This window comes from Balaenoptera physalus (assembly GCF_965194825.1).
Source record: "Balaenoptera physalus genome assembly, chromosome: 3".
In the NCBI taxonomy this organism is placed as follows: domain Eukaryota; kingdom Metazoa; phylum Chordata; class Mammalia; order Artiodactyla; family Balaenopteridae; genus Balaenoptera; species Balaenoptera physalus.
In genome coordinates, this window is record NC_138890.1 from 85,559,896 (window position 1) to 85,586,869 (window position 26,974).

At 41.6% G+C, this 26,974-nt stretch overlaps 2 protein-coding genes across 13 annotated transcripts in view; one reads left to right on the forward strand and one right to left on the reverse strand.

Annotated features, from left to right (window-relative positions):
* EPB41L4A (erythrocyte membrane protein band 4.1 like 4A) overlaps positions 1-14,332 on the reverse strand; it is a 263,468-nt gene extending 249,136 nt beyond the window's left edge. For all 7 annotated transcript variants that reach the window (XM_082455778.1, XM_082455775.1, XM_082455773.1 and 4 more), the window contains exon 1: positions 14,203-14,332. In XM_082455778.1, the coding sequence (XP_082311904.1) occupies positions 14,203-14,301 (99 nt within the window). In that variant the 5' untranslated portion in view covers positions 14,302-14,332. The remainder of the gene's footprint in view (positions 1-14,202) is intronic.
* Positions 14,333-14,396: 64 nt separating this feature from the next.
* The window catches only part of LOC309657854 (uncharacterized protein), a 161,069-nt gene continuing 148,491 nt past the window's right edge, over positions 14,397-26,974 (forward strand). For 2 of the 6 annotated variants that reach the window (XR_014261920.1, XR_014261921.1), the window contains exon 1: positions 14,397-14,474. The gene's annotated coding sequence lies outside the window, so the exon portion shown is untranslated. The remainder of the gene's footprint in view (positions 14,475-26,974) is intronic. The other 4 variants (XM_082455858.1, XM_082455859.1, XR_014261922.1 and 1 more) reach the window with 3 other exon arrangements.

The following is a 26,974-nucleotide window of genomic DNA, read 5'->3' on the forward strand; positions in this document are numbered from 1 at the left end:
TATCTGTCTCTTCTTTCTTCCCCTCCTCCAATTTGTTTTACCACCTAGGACTGCATTTGTTAGCATGGGGACTGTTTTGAGTCGTACTGGAGTACAATGATTTTATAACCTCAAGTTTTTAAACATGACTTATATGTTCTGTATAATGTTCAGTTTGTAACTTTTTAAAGTGTGGATATAGAGAGGGATAAGTAGGAAATATAAGAATTGGTTATTTGGGGAGCTTTTTTACTTAGAGTACTTAAAAATGCAAGAGTCTGGATGTGAAGTTATGTAAATTTCACTCAAATACCTATGAATCAAATCACTGTTGAACAAAAGATTTGTTGCTGTGTAATTACTGTCTTGTATGCACTTGAAAGAATTAAATATACCCACACTTATGTTTGAAGGAAAAAAAAAAAAAAAAGAGGCAAGAGTGTTCCCTCTATTTCATCATCCCTACCAGAAATCCTGGGTGCTACTGGGTACACAAGCTCTGAATAAAATCTCCTAAAAGTGAGTTCACAAAGCAATACCTACACTTACAGACACACAGCACTGGTCCAGACCCCCATACACCCTCACACTCAAAACCTATTTATCTTCATATAACTACCGCAGATCATTATGTAAAAACAGCGTCTGAAAGAAAAAGAAGCTGGCTCTCTGAGGAATTCTGGAAAATTTGCACATCCTCCAAGTGCCCTTGTAAACAGCAGCAGATGCATGAAATAATCATTATCGGGGGAAAGATCTATTAGCCTCCTGATGACTGGCCCATCTGAAACCTTTCAGCAAAAGAGCAATTTTACCTTTCTACTTTCCTCTCTTGCACCCTCCCTCAGGCAATAAGAAGGGTCACTAATCAGTTTTTAATTCTCTTTCCTGGAGAGATACCAGAATGGAGCTATAAGAATTCAGGATAAAGACTTTACAAATAAAGATCAAGGAAAAACTCTGAGTGATACGAGCTCTAAAACCATGGCCATAACCATAAATTATTCTAGGCCTTTTAAATAAATAAGCATTTTCAAAAAAGCCAAAAAATTAAAATGCAATGCAGTTGGTATCATTCTGAAAAGAAATTCCACATAAGCAAACTCTTTTCCAAATTGGGAGGGGGGGGGGGGGAAAGATTCTTTAGGACAAAAGAGTCTCTCCCTCATAAAATCTACCCAGAAAGAGTTCCACAAATCCAAATGCCAAGACTGCAGAAGGCAATCAAGCCAGATGTAGGCCTAGAAGGACTTAATTTAAGGGGGGCGGGGGAGGGGGAAGGAAACGGGGAAGGGCTGGGAGCATGGAAGAGATGGGATTGGCAATAAACCTAGATGATTTTCAATAAATTCTGACCTCTTCCCCTATAATCAGCTCTCAGCCCTTCCTCCCTTGCAGACTTCAAAGAAACTGAGGGTGGGTGAGCACAGAGAAATTACCAGACAGGAAACCAAGAGACAGGGTTCTAGGACCATGTGCTGGGCTCTGGCAAATCACTGCCCCTCCCTGGGTCCCTGTTCCCACAGCTGTGGAATGGGAGGACGGGATTAGATGATTCTAAATGCCCATGCCTAGTCTAGCTTTCTGCGGTAAGTGAAAGCCAGTCTGTTGTCACTCATGTCATCTCTTCCACGTTCTCCCTGGGTGTCTGCTGCATTTTGGAGCAGCATCACAGGGCTGAATTAACTAAGGACGTGTGACCACACTCAGATTTGGTGCAGAGAACCAGACAGTTGAACTACTGGGCAAAAAATGAGTGGCTGGCAAAAAAAAAAAAGCAATGACAAGTAGAAACCAATTGGTGTGAAAGATTTTGACACACACAGCTGTGGCATTATCTAGATTCTAGACGTTCGAAATTTTCTTCACAGAGGAAACTGCCTGTAGCCTGCATATCTACTGGGATTTGTCAAGTGTTTGAATACTACCAATTTTAAAATGCACAATCCAGACAAAAGCTGTAAAGCTTCTATTAGGCCACTTTCAATACCACTAAGATTTGCTACCATTTCCCTCAGTCATAGGGAATTCAATTCCATTAAGCCACAGTTGCTCCCTAGGCTTTAACCTGCAATCACACTAGGAATCCTGGAAGTTCAAGGTTGAAAGGAAGTCATGGGGATTGGGGAGGGTGTGTGCATTCAGAAGTGGTCTTCTAGCCACCTACATTATTTTCCCAGGAGGAGAACACTGCACATTGCACTCTCAGGACAAATCTCTAGCAAATTCTCAGTGTGTTGCCAAGTAATAGATGAAATCCACATACCTACTTAAATGACATTAACTTTTTGAACATGCTACATCTTCACCTACCAAAACTAACAAAGAAAGTTATTCATAAAACATATGCTAATACTCTTTTCCAGCCCTCCATCAAGTGATTTACAGAAAGAGCCTGGAAGGACCAAAGGCAAATCCTTTACACAACATAAACAGCAACACTCAAAAGCTTATACAGAAAAGATTTTGGAAATCTAAATATTCAACAACCAAGGTTTCAAGTTACAAAAGCAACAGCAGCATGACTAAAACAATCCTTCTATCAGTCTTTCTTCAAATATGACAAATATTTACTGAGCACCACCATGTGCCCGCCACTCTTCTAGGCTCTCAGGGATTTAAAAGTGAATAAAATATACAATACTTAACTGCCACCAGGAAGTTTACAGGAAATTTTGCTCAAGATATTAAATGTCAAATTTGTTTTAACTGGGAGTGTTTTCTCTGCTGAATTACACACATCTACCCTACCAAGGAATTAGTAAAACTAAACAAGATGCATAGATAGGCATGTCAATCAATGGAACAGAATTGGGAGTCCAGAAATTAACCTTCATATTTATTGTCAATTGATTTTTGATAACAGTGCCAAGACAATTCAATGGGAAAAAATCGTTTTTTCAACAAATGAGCTGGGACCACTGGATATCCACACGCAAAAGAATGAAGAATGGATCATAGACCTAAATGTAAGAGCTAAAGCCATAAAACTCTTTAAAAATATACAAGTAAATCTCCATAACCTTGGCGTAGGCAATGGCTGCTCAGATATGACTCCAAAAGCACAGGAAACAAAAGGATAAATTGGACTCCATCAAAATTTAAAACTTTTGTACATGAAAGGACACTGTCAAGAAAGTAAAAAAAAACAACACATAGGAGAAAACATTTTCAAATCAAGTATCTGACAAAAAACTTGTATACAGAAAATATATATATATATATAGATAGATAGATAGATAGATAGATAGATTTTTTTAAACACTTATACTCACTGATAAAAAGAAAAATAACGCAATTTTTTTAATTGGCAAAGAATAGATATTTCTCCAAAGAAGATATACAAATGGCCAATAAGGACATGAAAAGATGCTCAACGTCACTATTTTTCAGGAAAATGCAAATCAAAATGACAATGAGATACCACTTCACATCCAAAAGGGTAGTTATAATCAAAACGATTAAAACAAGTGTTGGTGAGAATGTGGGGAAACTGAAGCCCTTAGACATTGCTAGTGGGGATGTAAAATGGTGCAGCCACTGTGGAAAACAGTTTGCAAGTTCCTCAAACTGTTAAACCTATGTCCCAGCAATTCCACTCCTAGGTACATATGCAAGAGAAATTAAAACACATGTCCACATAAAAAGTTACACATGAATCTTCATAGCAAAATTATTTATAATAGCCAAAGTCCATCAATTGATGAATGGACAAATATGGTATATCCATGCTATGGACTATTATTCAGCAAAAAAATGGCTGAAATACTGATACATACATTATGAATGAACCTTGAAAACATTATGCAAAGTGAAGCCAGTCACAAAAGACCATATATTATACGAATCCATTTATATGAAATGTCCAGAATATGCAAATCTATAGAGGCAGAAAGATTAGTGTTTGCCTAGCAGGAGCAGGTAAGAGGGTTGGGAGGAAATGAGGAGTGACTGCTAATAAGTATAAGGTTTCTTTGTGGAGTAATGAAATGTTCTAAAATTGATTGTGATGGTGGTTGCACAACTCTGTGAATATATGAAAAACCATTGAATTGCACACCTTAAATGGGTGAATCGTATGGTATGTGATTTATATCTCAATAAACCTGTTTTTAAAAATGTAATGAGAAATTAAGGAGTCAAGGAGGTACACTAGAATGTAAAGAGGTGAAAGATGTCTTTTCTTTCTCAGATTCATTGCTTATGTCGATCTGGAAGTACTTTTCTTATTCAGATTAATTCACCCAGTCAACAATCGTTCATTGATTCCTTAGGAACTTGGCTTGACTTGGGGATCCCATAAAAAAGATATAGTCCCCTCCCTCAAGGCTTTCCATCTCTAGTAACAACAGCTCCCTCTCATTAGGCATAGGGCTCAGGGTTTCACGTGCAGTATCTCAGGATAAGCTGGAGAGCCTGACCCTAATTTTACAGATGAGGAAGGTGACTCTGAGGGTAAGTGACTTGGCCACATTTACAGCACTAACACATGGAAAGGAGACCTGAAGCCAGATTTATCTATGACCTAGACCCATTCTCTCTTCATCTTACTACACTGCTCCCAGGGCAAGGTGGGCAAGAAAGTACAGAAACTCCTGCAATGAAATGCAGGCCTGATTCAGGTCAGCAGAGGGCCTCTCCAGTGCTTCACCAAGGAGAAGTCTTCAGAGAAGGTGGCATTTGAGCAAAACCCTGCTTGATGAGAGCTGGGACTTCACTCAAACAAGATGAGGTGGGGTGGGGCTTTCCGGGCAGAAAAAGACCAGGGTGAGAGGGAATGTGGAGAATTCAGACTAGAAAGCAGCTCAGTCTGGCTAGAATCCGTGAGAGGTATATGGTAGCAGTGGGAGGAAGGTCAAGGTCAGATGGGGGGGGGGGTCCGATCATGAAGGGCCATCATGCTCAAGAATATAAACTAAGCCACAGAGGTTGAGAAGCCGTGGGAGTATCCAAGCCAGGGTGAGAAAGGCCACGCTAGAGGCAGTCACAGGGGATCATGCTGGTGGCTACTACAGGTGTCCAGCTGAGAACTGAGAGTGGTCCAGATCAGGGCAGGAGCAATCAGAGGAGGGGAGAAGAGATGAATCTGGAATATATTTAAGAGGTGGAATTACAACACCTGGAAGGCTGTGGAAATTTAAGGAGAGCCCAGGTGCCAGAATCCTGACCAGAGGGTCAGAGGGCCAATAGCACCCACAACTCCTACCTTTCCTCCTGACTGAACCCCTCCCCAAGTTGCCAGTTGCCTTGGGAAAATGGATTCCACCCCCACCCAGTCCCAGGGAGAATCTGTTGCCTTAAAGGTGATCCCATTGCCATTATAGCTCAAGAATGGCCACAAGACTTGTTCTGCTAAAAGACACAAGGGAAAGTCTGATGGGGAACTTGGGGAGAAAGAGTCTTCTCCACTTTCTAAAGAAGAGCCTGTCTCTATTCCCAACTCACATATTGCCATGTGCAAATATCGTCTCTAGAACCATTACCCATCTGCATATGACCCTGTCTCCCAAGATGACAGAGCCCAGAAGAGATGGAGAGAAGCTGGGAACCTGATGTGAACAAACAAACTTCTTCACGTTAAGAGAATCTGCAATGGAATCTCTGCAACCAAGAATCAAAGCATCTTAACTGATGAAGACAGAGTGTGGCCTCATTCGCCAAACTAGGCAGCACAAGGAGAGAGAGTCTGGAGCGAACAGAAGGGCTTAGACATCTAGTGTGACCTCCAGTAGGCAATCAGAAATACAAGTCAGATAAGAGTGAGGAAGTCTGGACTAGGGGTACAGATGCGAAGTTTCAGCATCTCAGTGGTAGCTGAGGCAATGTGAATAAAAATACAGAGATCTGAAAAGTCACTGGTATCTATGGATATCGAACCACCACTGTTCCCCCACTTCTAACAACCACCCATGTCTCTCAGGGAGCCAGTGTCACTTTGGGCAGGCGTGGGGGATTAGATATCCCAAACTGGAATTCAGAAAAAAAATTATTAGCAAATAATAGATCACACATAATGATAGCTATCATTTATTGAGCCCCTTTTATCCTATGTGCCTAAAATTCTTTTCTCAGATTTGCACAGTCATCCCATGAGGCAGTTATCACACTCCTCAGCTTACAAATGAGGAAAGGGAGGCTAGTTCAAAGAAGAGTCCTGTGGTCCATCCCAAGACCAATAATTTCATGGTAAACCAGGATTTAAACACAGGGCAGGATAGGGGAAGGGGAGAGATTGAAGATGACCACACAGCGCCCCTGTTAGGAGGCTGGTTGGTGCAAAGTGGGAGCAGTGAGGATGGTGGATAAAAACCAATTCTGACAAGTGATAATTAAGGCAGCAGAGGCTCCAAGACCGCTTCTCAAACACGGCTCTGAATGAAGGGCAAAGTGGGACGTGAGTGGTTTAAAAGCTCAAGGTCTCTGTGGGCTAGCTCAGGAACTTGACCCCCATTCACGTCACTGTTCCTACGGCAAGCTGTATTCTACACAAGGTACTTTCTACCCAACTTCCAGGACGCTGTGCCCACAGAGTTGGTAGCGCTCAGCATCACTAACTGCGCTTCCTCACGTGCTCAGAACGTGGCATTTCTCGACAATCTGCTGCCATATTTGGTTCCCTCCTTGGTCTCAGTCGGCTGATTCCTCCTCTGCCATCTGAACTTTTGGTCACTGACCATGGGGGTTAGCACTCAGCACCTCTCGGGTTTCCCTGCCTGCCACACTCTCCCTTGTTTTAACTTCCACTTGGCATGTCAGTATCCTTGAAAACAAACTTCTTACCCCTTTGGAAGCCACTGCCAGGCCCTCTCATGACTTCAGCGATTACTGGGAGAGCCTCTGCAGAGAGCCATCTCAGCCTTTGGGGATACAGCAAGAGTGTTTAGTTACAGAGAAATGGATTAACAATAGGCGGCACTAAGGAAAAATGACTGTTTCACTTTAAAAACAAAAAAAACAAAAAAAAAACAAAACAGGAAATCATGGTTCAGAGGGCACAGGAATGCAATCCACATTTCTGAGAATGCTACAGACTCTCCCAAGTGTGGTAACAGGCTTTTTGAGTCACGAACTAAACTGGCTGGTTCCTGACCTTAACACACCTAGTCGAGACCCAAACAAGTGATAACAGAGGCCTGGTTAAACTTAACATGTGAGACTTAGAAACAAATCTTGCTACGCAGGAGCAAACATCAGTTACTCTTACCACCCAAAGCAGGCTAACCAGGAGCATTATGTATAAGCTGTACGCGTGGCTAAAATATCAGAGACAAAGCTCGGTCAAAGCAGTCAACCCCAGAGAAGCTGCAGGGTTATGACAAATCTGATGTCTGATGTGTCCTGTTTATAACAGGCCTGCAGAAAAATCCATTGTGCATCAGAATGAAAAACTTAACATTTGTCATAAAAACCCAGTATTTAACTTCTTGACCCTGTGTTTTCCATTATGCCTTAGAGCAGTGTCAGACGAGGTTCAGGAGTAAAATGGGTGGTACAGCAAGATTAAAAATTATACCAATGGTCCCCGATGGTGTAAACCCACACTGTGAAACCAACTGATACTGTTCTCCAATGGTTTACAGAATAGGAGACAAGGAAGAAAAGCAAAGTGTGAGGATCTATTATCCATTCGTGAGATACGCCCTTCTTCCAAAAGACTCTCAAGCTATAAGGGGAAAGTTATACTTTTTAAAAAGAGAGAGAGAGGGAAGGAATCAGTAGTTACTTCTACACTAAAAAGATGTTGGTAACTCATGTTTTCTAAAATGGCTGCTAGTCAGCTCTTCAATGCGCTACATGCACTCAGTCCACTGCACCATCTCATTTTCTACCCATTATCAATATAAAAATTAGAGTATCTTGGCAACAGATTTTTCACAGTGAGATTCTCTTTATTCTAGGTCTTTTCGAGTAAAAATAAAATGGCAAAGGAACCTCATTATCCAGAAGATTTTCACTATGGCCTATTCCAACGGTAACACTCCATTCATTCTTCTATTCAAATTACAGTGAATAAGCATCTATTACATGTGGTGTACAGCTCTAGCTGCTGGGGATCACGGGCAAGGGCTTTCAGGCTTCTGGGGGAGACAGACGTGTCCAGAAATAATGCCTGCAGTGTGGTAAGGGCTATAACAAGAAGCGCGCAAGACACTGACAAGCACTTAACTTTGCGAGGGCACGCTGGGTCTAAGGCTTTCTAGCAGATGGGACACTCGGTGCAAGTCTTAAAGGATGAGCTCAGATGAGCGCGTGGTTAGGGAAACACAAAACAGTACCACTCAGTGGGAATCCCAAGCATAAGGCACAAGCAAGTCTGGTATGTTTGGGAGACTAAGCAGCTGTGCATGCCCATATAGAGCAAGTCATTTGGGTAGGCACACAGAATTGCTGAAGGTCTAGAGCAGGTAGGGTGGCAAATCAGACAGTGAAGGGTGGACTTTATATGCAGACAGGAATGAAGCACTAAAAGAAGAAGGAGAGGATGAGGAACGGAGGAGAAAGAATCTAGACCAACATTTTCTGAGGGCTTACCACATGCAAGGCACCTTGAACTTATGAAGTGGGTATGACTTTGTTCCCATTTTACAGATGGGGAAATTGAGATTCAGAGAAGAAAAGTATCTTTCTGGAGGCCCCACAGCTAATAAGTAATCAGTGGAGACAAAATGTAAATCCAGGTGGTCTGATGCTACAGCCCATGCTTTTCATCACTTCAGTATATTGCTCCTAGTCTAAGAATATTAAGCAAGTTAAAGATACACATTTCATATTGTTTTCACTGACCTATAAGGCACATGACTCACTCCTCCAAAAGAGAAAAAAGAAGGCATCCAAAAGTCAGTTTGCATCCAATGTGTACCAAATAAAGAAGAATAAAGGAAACTGCTACCCTCCACAGCAGTGATTCTCAAATGAGGGTGATTTTGCCCATCAGGGGACATTTGGCAACATCTAGGCATATTTTTGGTTGTTAGAACTAGGCAAGAGGTGCTACTGGCATCTCATGGGCAGAGGCTACAAATACTGCTAATTATCCTGCCATGGAGCAGACAGCATCCCACAACAAAGGACTGTCTGGCCGGACTAAGATACAACCTGACACAAACCACTGAAGAAAAGATGAGTTTCCCATCTTGTTTTGTAATAAAAACAACCAACCATTGTCCATACAGCTAATGGACAGTCAAGTCTGGACTTCTGACCCTGCAACTTAGGTTTAACTCTACCGCCATCTGCTACAGTCTGAACATTTGTGCCCTCCTGAAATTCATATGTCAGAAACTTAACTCCCAAGGTAATGTTTTTTAGGAGGTGGGGCTTTTGAGATTAGCGCCCTTATTTTTAAAAAAGGCCAAAAGAGCTCCCTAGGCCCTTTTGCCACATGAGGATACAAGTTTTCAACCTGGAAGAGGGCCGTCACCCAACAATGCTGGCACCCTGATCTCAGACTTCCAGCCACTAGAACTATGAGAAATAAATTTCTCTTGTTTATAAGCCACCAAGCCTGTGGTATTTTCTTACAGCAACCTGAACAGACTAAGACACCACCCATGCTCAAAAGAAACAAAAGCTCTGCATTAGCTTAAGTTTAGTTCAAAGTTCGTTTAAGCTTAACATTACAGAATTCAAGGACAATTATATTAATGGTGCTGCAAAAAGTGTGATTCACCATCAACCAAGAAAAGTATAAGTCCCTATAAAAGGATAGCTAGCCATTACCTGCTAGAGGTAACAAACAATTCTTTCCCCATTATATTGTTTTTAAATCACTTTTAAGCCATAAATGATAAATGACATTTTTAAAAATTTTTTTCAAGAAAAACTTCTTGTAAAATTGAGGGGGCATTTAAGTCTGAGGATGTAATGTATAACATGGTATTTATAGGTGATAAGGCTGTATTGTATAATTGAAATTTGCTAAGAGAATAGAACTTAACTGTTCTCAACAACAAAAAAAGGTAAATATGTGAGGTGATGGACATGTTAATTAACTCAATGGTGGGATGGTGGGAATCCTTTCACAATATATATGTATAGTATATCATCACGTTGCACACTTTAAATATATTACAGTTTCATTTTCAATTATACCTCAATAAAGCTGAAAAAACTACTTTCATTTTTTAAAAACAAAAAAATATGAAGGAGCATTTATACAGTAGCTGATCTTAAACAGTCACAACATGGATATCATATCTGAATTTTAGAAACCTAGATGCAGTGTGGAATAGGGGTACTTCTATCCCAGTCACATCTAATTTACTAACCAGTCAAGACCCACAGCCAATCTTATATTAACAGAAATGTTGGTGTATGATTACTTGCTTCAACCTATGTTTATAAGGTCCCTGAATGTGTATCTTATGTAGCTGATATTAAAAGATATAGATATACACTTAATATGATTTGTGAAAAACTACTGTTTTTCACTTTTTCCGAATCTTCTCAGATGTTTTCTTTACCAGTCCAAATGGAGTGAAAATTACAATTCTTGGTAAGGGAGACGCATATAATTTAAGTCCCCAACTTCTGTTTTTCTAGTTTATTAGGAAGTTTCTGATCAAAACATCAAAATTGACTCATAATATTCCCTCAGGAACCTCAGGATGATTAGGAAATAACTTCATTTAAAAGTTAATGGATGAATTTAACTTTGTGAATTGTATGCTATATCTCAATAAAGTAGTTTTTTAAGAAAGTTAATGGAATTTCCATCTTGCTGTCATATTGGTTTCATTAATTTAGTCAAATACATTGAGGGAAAAATAAGCACCTCAGTGTTTATTACATTACTACTCAGAGGACTAAAATCTTGCTGAAATGAAAATACTAATCTAGTTCACATTTGCAGCAGCAATTATGAGGACTAAATCATCAAACCTTGTGATTTTTTTCCCTAAAAATCTTTTGCTAATCAAATGACAACTTATAAAAGTAGTCTGAGCCACATTCAAGTTTTGCTTTCTAAGAGAACAAAAAGAAGGATCTCTACCTCCCCCAGGACATAACAAAAGTTTCCCTGAACAAACACTGCTCAAAAAACCAAGAGACCAACCACAGCAGAAATTCTTACTAAAATAAACAACAGAGATAGCAGCAGAGAACAAACAGCTAAAAGCTATTGTGTGGCTCGACACACAACCAATAACATTCAGTTTATATAAACTTGGGTTTTTAAATCTTGCATAGGGCTCAAACTACAAACTGCACGCAAAAGACTTTCTGCTTGACAAGGTGAGGTTAGCTCTAAAGCAATTTAAGAAGGCAAATTGCTACATCACATTAGTATGAATACAGACACTGGGTTTTATTTTTCTAATTATTTTTGAAACAGAAAATTATTTTCCATTTAAATGCTACTCATCTTAACACATAAGATGCATAACTATTGTCTTCAGGCTGAAATGCTTTCCATGGGAACAAACACATTGATTTTTTTTTTAAAGTCGATGAAAAACTTTGATCTGAGTTGCAGAAAAATCACTTCATTTTCACAGTGATCACTATGATCACTTTCATAGTGATCCAAATCACTAACTTTTCAATGAGCAATTTGGTGGTTAAAAATCCAGAGAGTGTTTTTCAAAATAGCACACAGAAAAAAATGTTTTACCAAGCTTCTCTCATATGTTTTCTACTTAAATTTACTACAGTTAATCTTCTTTAACCTACAATGCATTATTATAACAGGAATTCAGCAAATTCTTAAGTAACCATTTAGGAATCAGTAAAATTCCTTCCATTAAGGGATAAATTTGTGAATAATTTTAACACAAAATTAGATATCTTCATTGGAGATAAAATGTGAAAAAGGGTCATCTCAAAATAAATATTTTTGAAAAAAGATTTTTCTATTTTAATTTCAGGGAAAAATGTCACATGCTTAACTTCGACTTTAATTAGTGATAATCAAAATTATCAAGAGTACTATCCTGGGGAGGAAAAACACTGTAATAGTAGTTATTGGCTATTAAGTTTGGAGTAATTGCTTACTATTTTATTTACAAACTAAAATAGGAGTTAAAGAAAATAATAATAATAATAAAGTAGGAGTTAAAGAAAATGCCAAGTATGTACAGAACAATAATATACATACATTCATTCAATGTTTGAATACCATCTACGTGCAAGATGCTGTTCATACGTTATACCATTTGTAAATATATATATGTGTTTAATTTAGTACATACCACAAGCAGATAGGTGCTTAACACATGCATTTTATGGTAGCATGGTAGTTACAGATAATGTGGTTAACTTCAGCAGACATCTGTGTTACACATATGGCCATCAAAATAATTGTGGCATGCTTTTGTGACACTGAAAGAGGGCAAGCCTGTTGCAAAATGATTACTTCCAACAAAAGCATGCTTGAATTATTGTTCAGTTAAATGGCACATATCCAAAATAACAGCATTATAAAGTTGCTATTGCATTTGAATCCCTCACCAATTTTCAACCTATTTGTAAAACAAGATAAGCACCATCAGGATATAAAAAGTAATTATGGATCAGGATTTTTAATTCATGTTTCTTTGACAAAATTATTCCATTTGATTCCAAGTCTTGGCTGCTCTCGTGACAGAATAATGTACATGTTCCACAACTGACAGGAGCAGGGCTTTCATGATTAAATAGGAAGCTCACACACCAGATGACTTTAGACTTCAGAAAGATTTCTATGTTTTTTTTTAGTATCAGATCATCAGTTATCTTTCTCTAATTGTTTCGAAGCCAAAGAGAATCTCTGTATTATCAAAAATGTATGATTTTTTTTACTTTTGTCTATTTTGTGCTCACAGTACTCCAAAGAATGTTACGTCATCTTGTAAAGTAAGTTCTTTTCCTGATTTCATAGGGGTGGGGGGGATTGAGAGTTGGAACATAAAAAGCTAAAAATATACAATGAACTCTCCCCACCAAAAAGTCTTTTATTGTCCTTGAAAGGAAACACTAAATGAGAATCTGATTGACTTTTGCTTATTACAATTACAGGAGAAACAATATTCAAAACAATTTCCTAAAGGGTTAACTGTATCTTGTGGCTTTAATTGATCATTTTTGCCCTCTTTCTCCGGCAAAAAAAAAAAAAAGACAGCTGTGAAATTAAAATTCTGTACACCAAGAACGATAATAACAAAGCTGAAGCTTTTGGCCAAGAACATTTACTCTAGTGTGCATAAAGCTATGTAAAATCTGATTCACACAAGGAAATGCCCAGAGCCTACGCCATTAGGATTAACTTCTGAGATGACAAGACTACGACAAGACAATTGGCAGCCTGAACTTGATTTCTCAGACAGCCTCCTTGGCGGGGAGAGGGGGACAGTTTCCCTTCATCAGACTCAGCTGCTGAGGTATCTAAAATGCCTAAATGATTTAAAACTGAAGGAGAAAGGGAAACAAAACACTCGGGATTCCGATCATCTCTAGGTAGCTACGTTGTTGCGAGAGAAAAACTAGCGCGCAGGCGCGTCGGTCAGGTTGTCAACCGTAAACATAAGAGCTCGCCAAAATTAAGGAAGTGAATGTCTGTAAGCTCCCACAGCCTTTTTGTTTGGGTTCTCTAGGTTAATACCAGTAATTGCATTATAATGACCTACGAAGAGGCGCAAAGTTATTACCTCGTTTGGAGAGATGTTTACTTAAACGTTGGGATAAACCAGGTTGCTTTTGGAAAAGGAAATTATTTTCCGGCCAAACGTAGCATTACCTAACCACAAATACAGGCGACACAATCACAACCACCCAATAAATGTGTTTCAACGAGTGAATTATTTTACTTCCCCAATAATCCTATCAAGAAAAAAGGTCTTCAACAAAGCCGAGGGAGATCGTGCCTTCAACACTGTATGCTGCCCGTACAATCGATTCTGCGCCTCTTTGGGAGCTGCGGGGGCCTTAAACGCTTTTGGAGGAAAACGACGTAGGGAAGTTTGGGTCTCAGCTGCAGGACAGTGGATTGCAGCTGAGAGCTGGTGCATGGACCCTCCTACAAGGCGTCAAATTTACTTTCCTTTATGAAGGACTCAAAGTTAACTCACCCTGACACGTCCACCCTCCACCTGAGCGCGGGAGGCAGCTGCCGTTCGTTCCCACCGTGCAGAGACGCCACCACCGTCCGCCCCGCCCGGGTGACAGCCCTGGGACAAAGCCGCGGAACCCCCGAGCCTGCCCGGCTACGCACCCCCGACCCCGAACATGCCCCCGGCCCGCGCCTACCTTGATGCCCTGCTGCTGTGTGGTGAGGGTTAACTTGGATTCATTCAGAAGCAAAACTTCGCAGTAAAATTCTTCCGGAACAGCGCAGAAACAGCCCATGTCGGCTGTGACCGGCCTCAGCCAGGGGAGAAAGCTGCGACCCAGGCGCCGAGCCGCCCCCTCCCCTCAAGCGCGAGGCATTAAGTTATTGTCCGCACCGCGGCGAGGGCGAGAGGACCAGTTCCCGGCGGGGTCCAGCGCGGCGCGGACCAGCCGCCCGGCGCGGACGTAAGGTAAGGAGGGCGGGGAAGCCCGGGAGAGAGTCAGCGCCCGCGAGCGGCCAGGGAAGCGCCGGAGGAACTGGGCGCAGAGGGCGGCGGCGCGTCCCCGCGCATCCTGCAGCTCCGGCTCCTCCGAAGGCGGGGGGGCCGCGGCCCCAACCGCAGCCCTGGGGACGACAAAAATCGCCTGTCAAAGGGGACAAGAGGCAAGAAAAGGGAGAGACGAGAGCTCTAGGCCGTCCCCCTACTTGGAAGCCCCTAGAAGCTCTGCAGCCGCCTCCACCCACGCCCGCCTGGAGCGCTACAGAACGCACCGACTTCCTCTCCGCCTCCGGGGTCCCCAGCGGACGCGCACTTCCAGCTCCGACCCCACCCCGCAGCCCCCGGTCCGGTCCGCCGACTGGGGAGCACTCAGCTGTTCCTTTGTGTCAGGGGTACCCACGACGTCCCGGCCCCACTGCAGGGGCAGTGGGCGAGGGTCGTCACTCAGTCGGCTACCTCCACCTCCACCTCCCCAACCCGCGGGCACCGAGAAGCCCGAAAAGGGTCGGAAAGGGCTTTGGACTCCTTACCGCGACCGGCGAGTGGAGGTCAGCTCGTCGCGGGGCGCAGCTCCCGTCTGGGGATCCCCGAGTTCATCACGGGGCTACGTGTGGCCAAGTTGAAGCTTTCCCTCCGAGAACCCTCTGCCCGGGCGGCGGAGTGCTGCTTCCCCGGGAGATTCAGAGAAGCGGGCAGTCGGGGAACTTGCGGGCGGAGGAGCGGCCGCCCCGGCTGGGAACGCGGCCGGCGGGCTGGTGGGGTTTGCCCTGGGCGCGCCAGGCCGCAGCGGCTCCCGGGAAAGTTCTCTTGGCGGTGCAAGCGATGGCGCCCCGGGCGGGAATAGCCCAGGTGCAGCTGGGCCGGGCGTCTGCAAACGGCCCTGGAGCGAAGCGGGGACCCACTGGCCGGGAAGGGGGCGCCCCTTCTGGGCGGGGTCTCTGCCGGGGATGGAGGGTGGAGCGGAGGTGGTCAAATGGCGAGGTGCGGAGAGGTCCGCACAGGAACCTGCGCTACGCAGGAGCGGGTCCGCCTCGCCGTCGCGGGCCCTGGCCCGGCTCGCTGTATCGGTTTCCCGGGGAGACCTGGAGGCTTGCTCTAGGAAGGCAGGCGCAGCGAGGGTCGGACCCTGGCTTTCCGTGCTCCCAGTCCCACGCCCTCCGCGGGACCGGCTGTGTCCAGGATTGGCGGCACAATAGCTCTGAGGCTGCAGTGACCCCTGGTGGGAACTCGTGTCCGTGCGCAAGCAACCGAGGCTGAGCAGCGGGTGAGGCAAAGCCCCCGCTGGCCTTCGGAGCAGGTGCAGTTTGTGCACTCCAGCTGGGAACCAGAAGCAAGTTAATACAAGTGAAATAGGAGGCACAAGGGGAGGACACGAGCCAGGGTGGACGGTAGGCCTCCCAGAAATCTTCTCTACTTTACATTGAGTATTAGAAAGAGCCAGAGTTTGGGTTTCGGACGGTTTTGAGTTCTCTACTCCACCACTTTTAAACTACGGAGCCCAAGTGCGAAAAATTTGCTTAAAGCCTAGGACGCTACTACTTAAAAAAACAAAAAACAAAAACCACCTGGTTGGGCTTCCCTGGTGGCGCAGTGGTTGAGAATCTGCCTGCCAATGCAGGGGACACGGGTTTGAGCCCTGGTCTGGGAAGATCCCACATACTGCGGAGCAACTAGGCCCGTGAGCCACAATTACTGAGCCTGCGCGTCTGGAGCCTGTGCTCTACAACAAGAGAGGCCACGATAGTGAGAGGCCCGCGCACCGCGATGAAGAGTGGCCCCCACTTGCTGCAACTAGAAAAAGCCCACGCACAGAAATGAAGACCCAACACAGCCATTAATTAATTAATTTTAAAAAACCCACCTGGCATCCACAGCACAGTAGAATGATAGAATGGAAATGCACAATGCCAACTTTAGAAGGAATTTCCTCCCATAGTGGTTTGCCACAAAGGACCTTCTGTAGAAAGCCTCCTTCCCTGTTGTCTCAGCCCCATCTAACATAAATTAGCACAACCCCCAAAGCGTGATAAACCCACTATGTTTGGTATGAACTTTACCTAAAGCTAAGAATCAAACCCTGCTTTATCTTTCAAACTTACTGTAAAATTGAAGCAGGTTTCGAAATTCTAACCAAATTCTGTGTCCAACTTTGGGTTGCACTGGCAAAGTTTTGCTTCCCGTGAGCTGACATCTTATTATTCTAGATTTTAGTGTCTTTACTTGGGGAAGCTTTTCTTTTCTGTAATATAATTCCTCACACAAATTACCAAATGTGACTGAAAGATTGCATAACAGATTTTCATTCTTTACCACAATATCCAATAGAGCCACCTAAGCTTACAAAAACAAAAGATAAGGCCCAACTGTAATCATTTGCTTGCCAGTTTTGAGTTTTGCTGCCCCCTGTTTTATGTTCTTTGATTTTGTGATTTTGTTTTGCTTTACCTCCAATGGTAATGGAAAGGCTGGGGGTTTGGGCTGGGGCAGGGATTCTGTTCTAGGCTCCTCACAAGGGAAAGTACAAAGCCATGGAGTCCGGTACATATGACAGCCTTTTCTGGATGACACATTTTCTTTTCCATGTCTTTATTGGGATGGAGAAAACAAAATCCACTTAACACAAAATTAGAGTTTCCTGGAGAAAATAGGAATTCCACAGGTGTTTTGTTGTTGTTGTTGTTAAACAGCCTATTGAGCTATGGAAACCAAGCAGGACACTGTGGGGCCTTCCTGGGAACAGAACCCCACCCTCATGTCCCCTCGCCTCTTGTTTATATTATAGAAAAGCTTTAGTCTCCTAGGCCTTCCCCAAGTTCCAAAGGGAAAATTTAATCAGAGAAGTGAGAAAATGCAGAAACAGAGGAAAACAGTGAAGCAAGACAAAATAATAATAGTTTAGCCATAAAACAAAGGACCTTTAGTTCCTCCTCAAGGGCTTATAGATAATATTCTGAGCCATATCCTTGAGTTGTTTTGAAGATGCTAAAATTCCCACCAGGTGGAAGAAGTTAACTGCATGTAGACCCCAGACCAGTTCAAACCAGAAGGTTGGTGATGTTAGCTTCTGAAACACCACCCTGTTACCTCACCACCAACCATTCAGAAGGATATCCACCCTCTCCCTCACCTTGTCTTTAAAAACCCTTCCAGGAAGGCCATCGGGGAGTTCAGGTCTTTGTGAACATGAGCTACCCATTCTCCTTGCTTGGCCCTATGTTGGGTGCCTTGCAATAAACACTGAACTTTCATTCACCACAACCTGGTCGGGAGATTGGCTTTACTTTGGGTGGGCTAGCGGACCCAAGTTTGGTTCAGGAACACTATAACTGGCACACAGTAAACTGTGTATATTTGAAGGACAGTTTGTAAGTTTTGACTTAATGCATACATGAAACCATCACCACAGTCAAGCTAGTAAACCTGTCCATCACCCCCTAGAGTTTGCTCTGGTACTTTTGTAATTGCTCCCTGTCACTCCTCACCACACCTTACCTCCCCAGCAACCACAGACCTTCTTTCTGTCACTATCAGTTATCACCATTTTCTGGAGTTTTATATAAATGGAATAATAGTGCCAACTCTTTTCTTTTGGTCTGGTTTATTTCATTTAGCATAATTATTGTGACATTTATCCATGTTGTTGTGTATATCAATCGTTTGTTCATTTGTATTATTCAGTAATATTCCTTTGAACATGTGTATACCACCATTTGTTTATCCATTCATTTGTGTGGTTTCAAGTTTTTGACTATTACAAATAATATAAATATTACAGATCCTGCTACAAGGACTATACTAGTGAGCTCCGGCCGCCAAAACAAAAAGCCATAGACTGGGTGGCTTAAACAACAGGCACTTATTTTCTCACAGTTCTGAATGCTGGAAGTCTAATCAGGATGCCAGCATGGTTCCTTTGTGTTGAAACCTCTTCTCCTGACTTATAGGTGGCTGCCATCCCACTGCGTGCTCCCATGATCTCCTCTTTGCTGGGAGCTATTAGGGAGAGCATGAGCTCTGTGTGTCTTCTCTCATAAGAACACGAAACCTATTCTGTCAGGGCCCCACCCTTATGATCCTTTTAACTTTAATTACCGCCTTATAGGCCCTGTCTCCAAATACAGTCACCTTAGGGGTTAGAGCTTCAACATACAAATTTGGAGGGGACACAGTTCAGTCCATAGCAAGGATCCTTGTCTTTGTGTGGACATGTGCTTTTATTTCTTTTGAAATAAAAAAGAATAGAATCATTGGACTAGAAGATAGACAAATGGCAAATAAGCACGTAAAAAGATGCTCAACATTATTTGTCATCAGGGAAGTGCAAATTCAAATCACCGTAAGATACCACTACAGTCCTAATAGAATGGCTACTACACCACCATACCAAGTGTTGGTGAGGGTGAGGAACAATTTGTGTTCTCATACACTGCTGGTGTGAATGTAAGATGGTACCACCACTTTGGATAACACTTTGACAGTTTCTCAAAACGTTGAACATATAACCATCCACAGGATTTTGGAGGAAAACTTTCTCTGCCTATCCAGAGAAACAAATTAACATGATACTACTCAAACATTTTCTCCCCAGGAAAATCATATAGTTTTTCAACATGTGCATAACATAATACAGTCTATTTAAAGCCTCGTGTCAAAACCTTTGATCTCTCTTCAGAGATTTTTAAGAAAATATTTTCTTTGGTCAAGATGACATTTTGTCGTAATAAGCCCATGTAGATGAGTCAAATGACAAATTCAGAGTAGATACAATTTTATGGAAATATGTAGACCATCTGTGAAGGACTGCAGGAATCTCATCCTGGAAGAAGCAGTTTCACTTTACATAAAACAGGCCCCTACCCTTTGCTGAAACATGCACTTCAAAATGCCAGACACAGCATTCTGTTTAAAGCACCATATTCTCTTTAAAATGTGTTTAAACAGTCTATGTCTTCTGTCATCTTTTTATAATTTTATATTTTCCAAATTTCAGAAAGTTAACTAATTTGAAAAAAGAAAAAACACTTTTAAAACATTGACATAAATAAGTTAATTACTTCAATACCTGAAGGCTATGCAGTAGAATCACCAGGAAGACTTGTTAAAACACAGATTCTGGCCCCATCCCCAGATTTTTGAATTCAGCAGGTCTGGAATGGGGCCTGAGAATTTGCATTTCTAACAAGTTCCCAGCTGAATGCTGCTGCTGCTGCTTGGGAACTACACTTAGAACCACTGCTTTAGAGCTTATCTCTCAAAAAAAATAATAAAAGTTGTTCCTAATTACCTACAAATAGTATTTTAAAAGGGGAAAGTTCATTCTTTACCAGCAGCCTCCCTCTTACTCTACCTCATCCATCAAAATAATGCCTGTCAAAGAAAAGAGTATTGAAGACCTTGCCAAGTAGGTTACATCACAAAGAGTAGTTTTTAAGGAAGGGAGATATCCCTGTTTGAGTTTCATCATATTATGGCCTAGTCTATTCGGATACCCTCCTCATTTTTCTTTCTCATATAGTATGTGCCCAGGCGCATCCAGTTTTTAAGCCCATCCTGCCTTCTGACTCACTTCATATAAATGTCATTAACCAGCTATCCTCTCTTCTAAGTAGTGAAGCTTTAGATCCCATTTATTGAAATGCCTCAAAGGTGTTACATTTCAAGAGAAATCATCTCCTAAGATAGTTATCTAAGCTGTTTCTTCATCCTTGTGATCTCCATATAAATGTTCTTTGGGGTTTAGGGGAAATTCTAATTTTGCACAGTTTTGATTTTTTTTTTTTTTTGGTTGTCTTTTTTTGGGTCTTCGTTGCTCTGCGCAGGCTTTCTCTAGTTGCAGCAAGCCGGGGCTACTCTTCCTTGTGGTGCACAGGCTTCTCATAGTGGTGTCTTCTCTTGTTTCGGAGCACAGGGTCTAGGTGCACGGGCTTCAGTAGTTGTGGCACACGGGCTCAGTAGTTATGGCTCTAAGGCACAGGCTCAGTACTTGTGGTGCACGGGCTTAGTTGCTCTGCAGCATGTGGGATCGTCCAGGACCAGGGCTCGAACCCATGTCCCCTGCATTGGTGGGCGGATTCTTAACCACTGCGCCACCAGGGAAGTCCCTTTTGCACAGTTTTTAATCCTTGTTGGTGAATGCATCAGTATGGTTTGTATTTGGTATAAAAGGTTTGGAAACTTGACTTTGAAATACCCTAGTCTCCCCTTATCTGTTCAAATATATACTAGCAAAATATGGAAGCAGGGGAGCTAGTCAATAAGTCTAGTTCCTTTGGGGATATTTTTTGAGTTTTTTAAACAACAGATTAACATCTTTGCCTGTTGGATTGAGATTCCAAAGATTGGCAAGTGTGAGTTAAATGGGTATTTTGATACATTGTTGGTGGAATTATAGACTGATTCAGGCTTTCTGAAGTGCAATATGTCATAAATACAATAATTTAAATATGCATACACTCTGACCCAGAAATTCAATTTCTAGGAATTTATCCTTATCAAATAATAGACACAGATGTATGTAAAAAGATATTTATTACAGCATGTTTATAATATTAAAACTTTTTAAACAATCCAAGTGCCCAACAATAGAGAGTTATTAACTTAATTTTCGTGTATGCATGCAATAGAATACCCAGCAGTTGTTAGAAAAGATGAGAGTAATGTATATGCACTGACATGGAAGTTCTCTTAGGTAAGCAGTGAAGTAAAAACAGAGCAGCTTGTATAATAGTGCAAACGGAAACATCCATTTTTGTTTGTTTTTTTTTTTTTTTTTTTTTAGAAACTCACGTTCTTTTTTTTTTTTTTTTAACTTATTTATTTATTTATGGCTGTGTTGGGTCTTCTTTTCTGTGCGAGGGCTTTCTCTAGTTGTGGCAAGCGAGGACCACTCTTCATCGCGGTGCGCGGGCCTCTTCTATCGCGGCCTCTCTTGTTGTGGAGCACAGGCTCCAGACGCGCAGGCTCAGTAATTGTGGCTCACGGGCCCAGTTGCTCCGTGGCATGTGGGATCTTCCCAGACCAGGGCTCGAACCCGTGTCCCCTGCATTGGCAGGCAGATTCTCAACCACTGCGCCACCGGGGAAGCCCCATTTTTGTTTGTTTTTAAAAGAATGTTTGGATTTTTTACAATGAGCATGAATTAGTTTAAAACAAAAATCAATTTTTATATGGAATAATTGTCAAATTACCAGTTAGTGAAACTGGCCTTCATTTAAGAATGAATGCCTTTTCTAAGTCCTAACCTGGACTCTACAATGTGTTGACTATTTTGCCTGGTTCATATATTCTGGTTTGCACCCTGAATAAGGCATATCAATTTAACTTTATTAACATCAATTTAGTGATACAGGTTATTAATCCACCTAAACAAATTTGAGGAAAAGGATAAGGAATTTAGCTTTTAGTTACATGCAATTATTTTGATTTTGTCGGACGAGCCATGTGACCTTAGAGAAGTCCCATCATTTATAAAATAAGGGACCTGGGACTTATGGTGCCTCTTGATCTTCATGCCCAGCATGCTGCTTTCCCATCCCTCTCTTCTAGAAACGACACATTGCTCTTTCTGTAAGGAAAAGGAACAATATATGACAAAGGTTTCCCAAAGGAACAACCCAGTGTAACATCTGGCAAAGAAACATCTGGAGTAGATGACCTCTGTACTCATGTCTAACCTTCTGATTCTGATATTAGGAAATTGTCAAGAAAAACTGAATACAGTCATTTTCTACAGGAAGGGAGATTGGTGGACAGGACTAGAATGGACACAACGTTTACCATATTCCTTTTTACACATTTGGAGTTTTGTAGCCTCATTCTGTGCATGTGTTACTTAGTCACTACAGAAATAAGTATTTTAAAGTCACTTTTAAAAAGACAAAGTAGAGTTTATGATCTCATCTTTTTAAATGGGTCGGATAGATTAAGGATTGGATTTATATATGTGAAAATAACAGTGATTATCTCTTTGTGGTAGAACTGTGAGCGAATTTTGTTTTCTTTTCTATGATTTTATTTATTTTTGTAAATTTTCTTCCATGAATATCACCCCTGTGGCCAGATAAATCTTTTTAATGTTAAGCATTAATCTTACAAAATAAAAATGTGAAATAAAGAGCAAAAGGAGGCCAAATGAGCACATCAAAACAAGGGGAGAAGGCTTCCCTGGTGGCGCAGTGGTTGAGAATCTGCCTGCCAATGCAGGGGACACAGGTTCGAGCCCTGGTCTGGGAAGAGCCCACATGCCGCGGAGCAACTGGGTCTGTGAGCCACAACTACTGAGCCTGCGCATCTGGAGCCTGTGCTCCGCAACAAGAGAGGCCGCGACAGTGAGAGGCCCGCGCACTGCAATGAAGAGTGGCCCCTGCTCGCCGCAACTAGAGAAAGCCCTCGCACAGAAACCAAGACCCAACACAGCCAAAAATAAATAAATTAATAAATTAAAAAAAAAAAAAAAACAAGGGGGAAGTTATCACACAATCTCCACAATCTCTATTAGCAACCACATCACCTGACACAGACACGCTCTCAGGGTATGGCCTGGGACTCACTGACTTTCAGCCCCTCAGTCCTCATCCCCTTTCACAATATGAGCCGTTTTCCTAGCTTAAAACCCTCCTCTTCCTAAAATCCTCCTCTTTCAAAGTCTCCACCCACTGCCCCATTTTCAGCTCAGTAAGTCCCCTCTCTGCTCAGGTATCCACTTTGCCCTCCCTCCTCCAGGAAACTCCTTTGACTCCTGGGTCTGGGTTGGGTCCCAATCTAATCTGCATTATTACCAACCCCTTCCTAGACTGTAGTTCCTCAAATCTGGGCCATGTTTGGCTTGTTCACTGTTATGTCCCAAGCACCTGTCACAGTACTTGACTGACAGTAAACTCTCAATAAATATGTGTTGAATGAATGAATGAGATCGCTTGTACAAGCTCCAGCTGTGGCATGCTACCTGCACATTTCTTTTGAGCACCCTCAACTGGACTTGATTCCCTTGCAAAAAAGCTCTTACTTTGCCAGCTGTCTATATTCTCAGCCAAAAGCAGCTTTTACTGATGTGGTAATAAAGAGTTGGAGTAAGCATACAACCTTTGTCATATATTGAAATGTGCACTTTACCCTTGAGGCTTCTCATTGCCTTGTGTATTACTGGGTTTTGTGGTTGGCGCTTGGATCTCAGAAGTGTTGTGAGATATCCCCTTATTTTCTGTACAAAGTAACCTGAATGAGCAATTAGGGCAGTGGTGAAAACTTCAGGCTTTCTTTGTGCAAACTTACAGACCAGAGTTTACGCTCAAGGTGTATTAAATAAATACCAAATACTATTAGAAGTTGCAGTTGAGCTGATATCCAAGATGATACTGATAAAAGAGTTACAATAATCTGTTCCTTTAGAAAGCTTGGTTGAGTTCCCCCAAATGAGGATTAATCTCTAATAAGCGTTTTTTTTGTTTTTTTGTTTTTTTTGGCTGGGTTGGGTCTTTGTTGCTGCGCACGGGCTTTCTGTAGTTGCGGCGAGCGTTGGCTACTCTTCGTTGCAGTGCGCAGGCTTCTCATTGCGGTGGCTTCTCTTGTTGCGGAGCATGGGCTCTAGGCGCGCGGGCATCAGTAGTTGTGGCGTGCGGGCTCAGTAGTTGTGGCTCACGGGCTTTAGACCGCAGGCTCAGTAGTGGTGGCGCACAGGCTTAGTTGCTCCGTGGCATGTGGGATCTTCTCAGACCAGGGATCGAACTCGTGTCCCCTGCATTGGCAGGCAGATTCTTAACCACTGCACCACCAGGAAAGTCCCTAATAAGTCATTTAATCTGGGTTTAGAGGATGCTTTATTGATATTATGATTGGAGTTGTTGTTGTTGGTAATATTATAAAGCAGCGGCAAGCAATATAATTACGTAGAACCTATTGCATGTGAAATCTGGAAGGAATTTTAATGATAACCTAATCCTACCTTTTAATTATTTTACAGATGAATGTATTGAGACACAAAGAGATGAAGTGTTTAACTCTTGGCAGAGTTGGATTTAACCACAGGACTCCTGCCCCTTAATTCTTTTTTTTTTTAATTGAAGTATAGTTGATTTATAATATTGTGTTAGTTTCAGGTGAACAGCAAAGTGATTCGATTATATATTTTTTGAGATTATTTTCCATTACAGGTTATTACAAGATATTGAATTAATTCCATGTGCTATACAGTAAATCCTTGTTGCTTATCTATTTCTGTATGGTAGTTTATATTTGTTAATCCCATGCTCCTAATTTGTCCCTTCCTCCCTCCCTCTCCCCTTTGGTAACCATGTTTGTTTTCTATGTCTGTGAGTCTGTTTCTGTTTTATATACAGATTCATTTGTATTAGTTTTTAGATTCCACATATAAGTGATATCAGATAGAATTTGTCTTTCTCTGTCTGATTTACTTCACTAAGTATAATATTCTCTAGGTCCATCCATGTTGCTGCAAATGGCAATATTTCATTTTTTTATGGCTGAGTAGTATTCCATTGTGTGTGTGTGTGTGTGTGTGTGTGTGTGTGTGTGTGTGGTGTGTGTGTGTGTGTGTATTTCACATCTTCTTAAACCAGTTGTCTAGTGATGGGCACTTGGGTTGTTTCCATGCCTTGACTACTGTAAATAGTGCTGCTATGAACATTGGGGTGCATGTATCCTTTTGAATTAGTTCTCATCCTTTCTGAATATATACCCAGGAATGGGATTGCTGGATCAAATGGTAGCTCTATTTTTAGTTTTTTAAGGAACCTCCATACTGTTTTCCATTGTGGCTGCACCAATTTACATTCCCACCAACAGTGTAGAAAGGTTCCTCTTCTGCACACCCACTCCAGCATTTATTATTTATAGACGTCTTGATGATAACCATTCTGACCAGTGTGAGGTGTTACCTCACTGAAGTTTCGATTTGCATTTCTCTATTAGTGATGCTGAGCATCTTTTCCTGTACCTGTTGGCCATCTGCATGTCGTCTTTGGAAAAATATGTCTATTTAGGTTTTCCGCCCATTTTTTGATTGGGTTGTTTGTTTTTTGATACTGAGTTATATGAGCTCTTTTAATATTTTGGATAATAACCCCGTGTCGGTCACATCATTTGCAAATATTTTCTCCCAGTCTGTAGGTTGTCTTTTCGCTTGTTTATGGTTTCTTTTGTTATGCAAAAGCTTTAAGTTTAATTAGGTCCCATTTGTTTATTTTTGCATTTATTTCTTTTGCCTTGGGAGACTGATCTAAAAAAATATTGCTACGATTTATGTCCAGGAATGTTTTGCCAGTGTTCTCTTCTAGGATTTTTATGGTTTCATGTATTATATTTAGGTCCTTAAACCATTTTGAGTTTATTTTTGTATATGGTGTGAGGGAGTGTTCTAATTTCATTGATTTAAATGTAGCTGTACAGCTTTCCCAAAACCACCTGTTGAAGAGACTGTCTTTTCTCCATTGTATATTCCTGCCTCCTTTGTTATAGATTAATTGACTGTAGGTGTGTGGGTTTATTTCTGGGCTCTCCATTCTGTTCAGTTGATCTATATGTCTGTTTTTGTGCTAATATCATGCTGTTTGGAAGTGTGGAAGTTTTATGTCTCCAGCTTTGTTCTTTTTCTTCAGGATTGCTTTGGCAATTCTGGGCCCTTTTTGGTTACATATAAATTTTAGGATTGTTTCTTCTAGTTCTATGAAAAATGTCATGGTTATTTTGATTGCATTAAATCTGTAGATTGCTTTGGGTAGTATGGCCATTTTAACAATATTAATTCTTCCAACCCAAGAGCATGGGTTATCTTTTCATTTCTTTGAATCATCTTCAGTTTCCTTTATCAGTGTTTTGTAGTTTTCAGCATGTAGGTCTTTCACACCTTTGGTTAAGTTTATTCCTACAAATATTTTTTGACATGACTTTTATTTTTATTTTTTTCTGGCCTCACCGTGCATCTTGTGGGGTCTTAGTTCCCCGACCAGGGATTGTACCCAGGCTGTCAGCAGTGAGAGCATGGAGTCCTAACCACTGGATCGCCAGGGAATTCCCGATATGATTTTAAATGGTTTATTTTTTTTAATTTCTCTTAATGATAGTTCATTATTAGTGTAGAGAAATGCAACAGCCCTCTGTATATTAATCTTGTATCCTGATACCTTGCTGAATTTATTTATTAGTTCTAATAGTTTTCATGTGGAGACCTCAGGGTTATCTATATAGTGTATCATGTCATCTGCAAATAGTGACAGTTTTACCTCTTCCCTTCCAATTTGTAAACCTTTTATTTCCTTTTCTTGTCTGATTGCTGTGGCTAGGACTTCCAATACTATGTTGAATAGAAGTGGTGAGAGTGGACATCCTTGTTTTGTTCCTCAATTTAGTGGGAAGGCTTTCAGCTGTTCACCCTTGAGTATTATGTTGGCTGTGAATTTGTCATAAACGGCTTTTATTATGTTGATATATGTTCCTTCTATATCCACTTTGGGGAG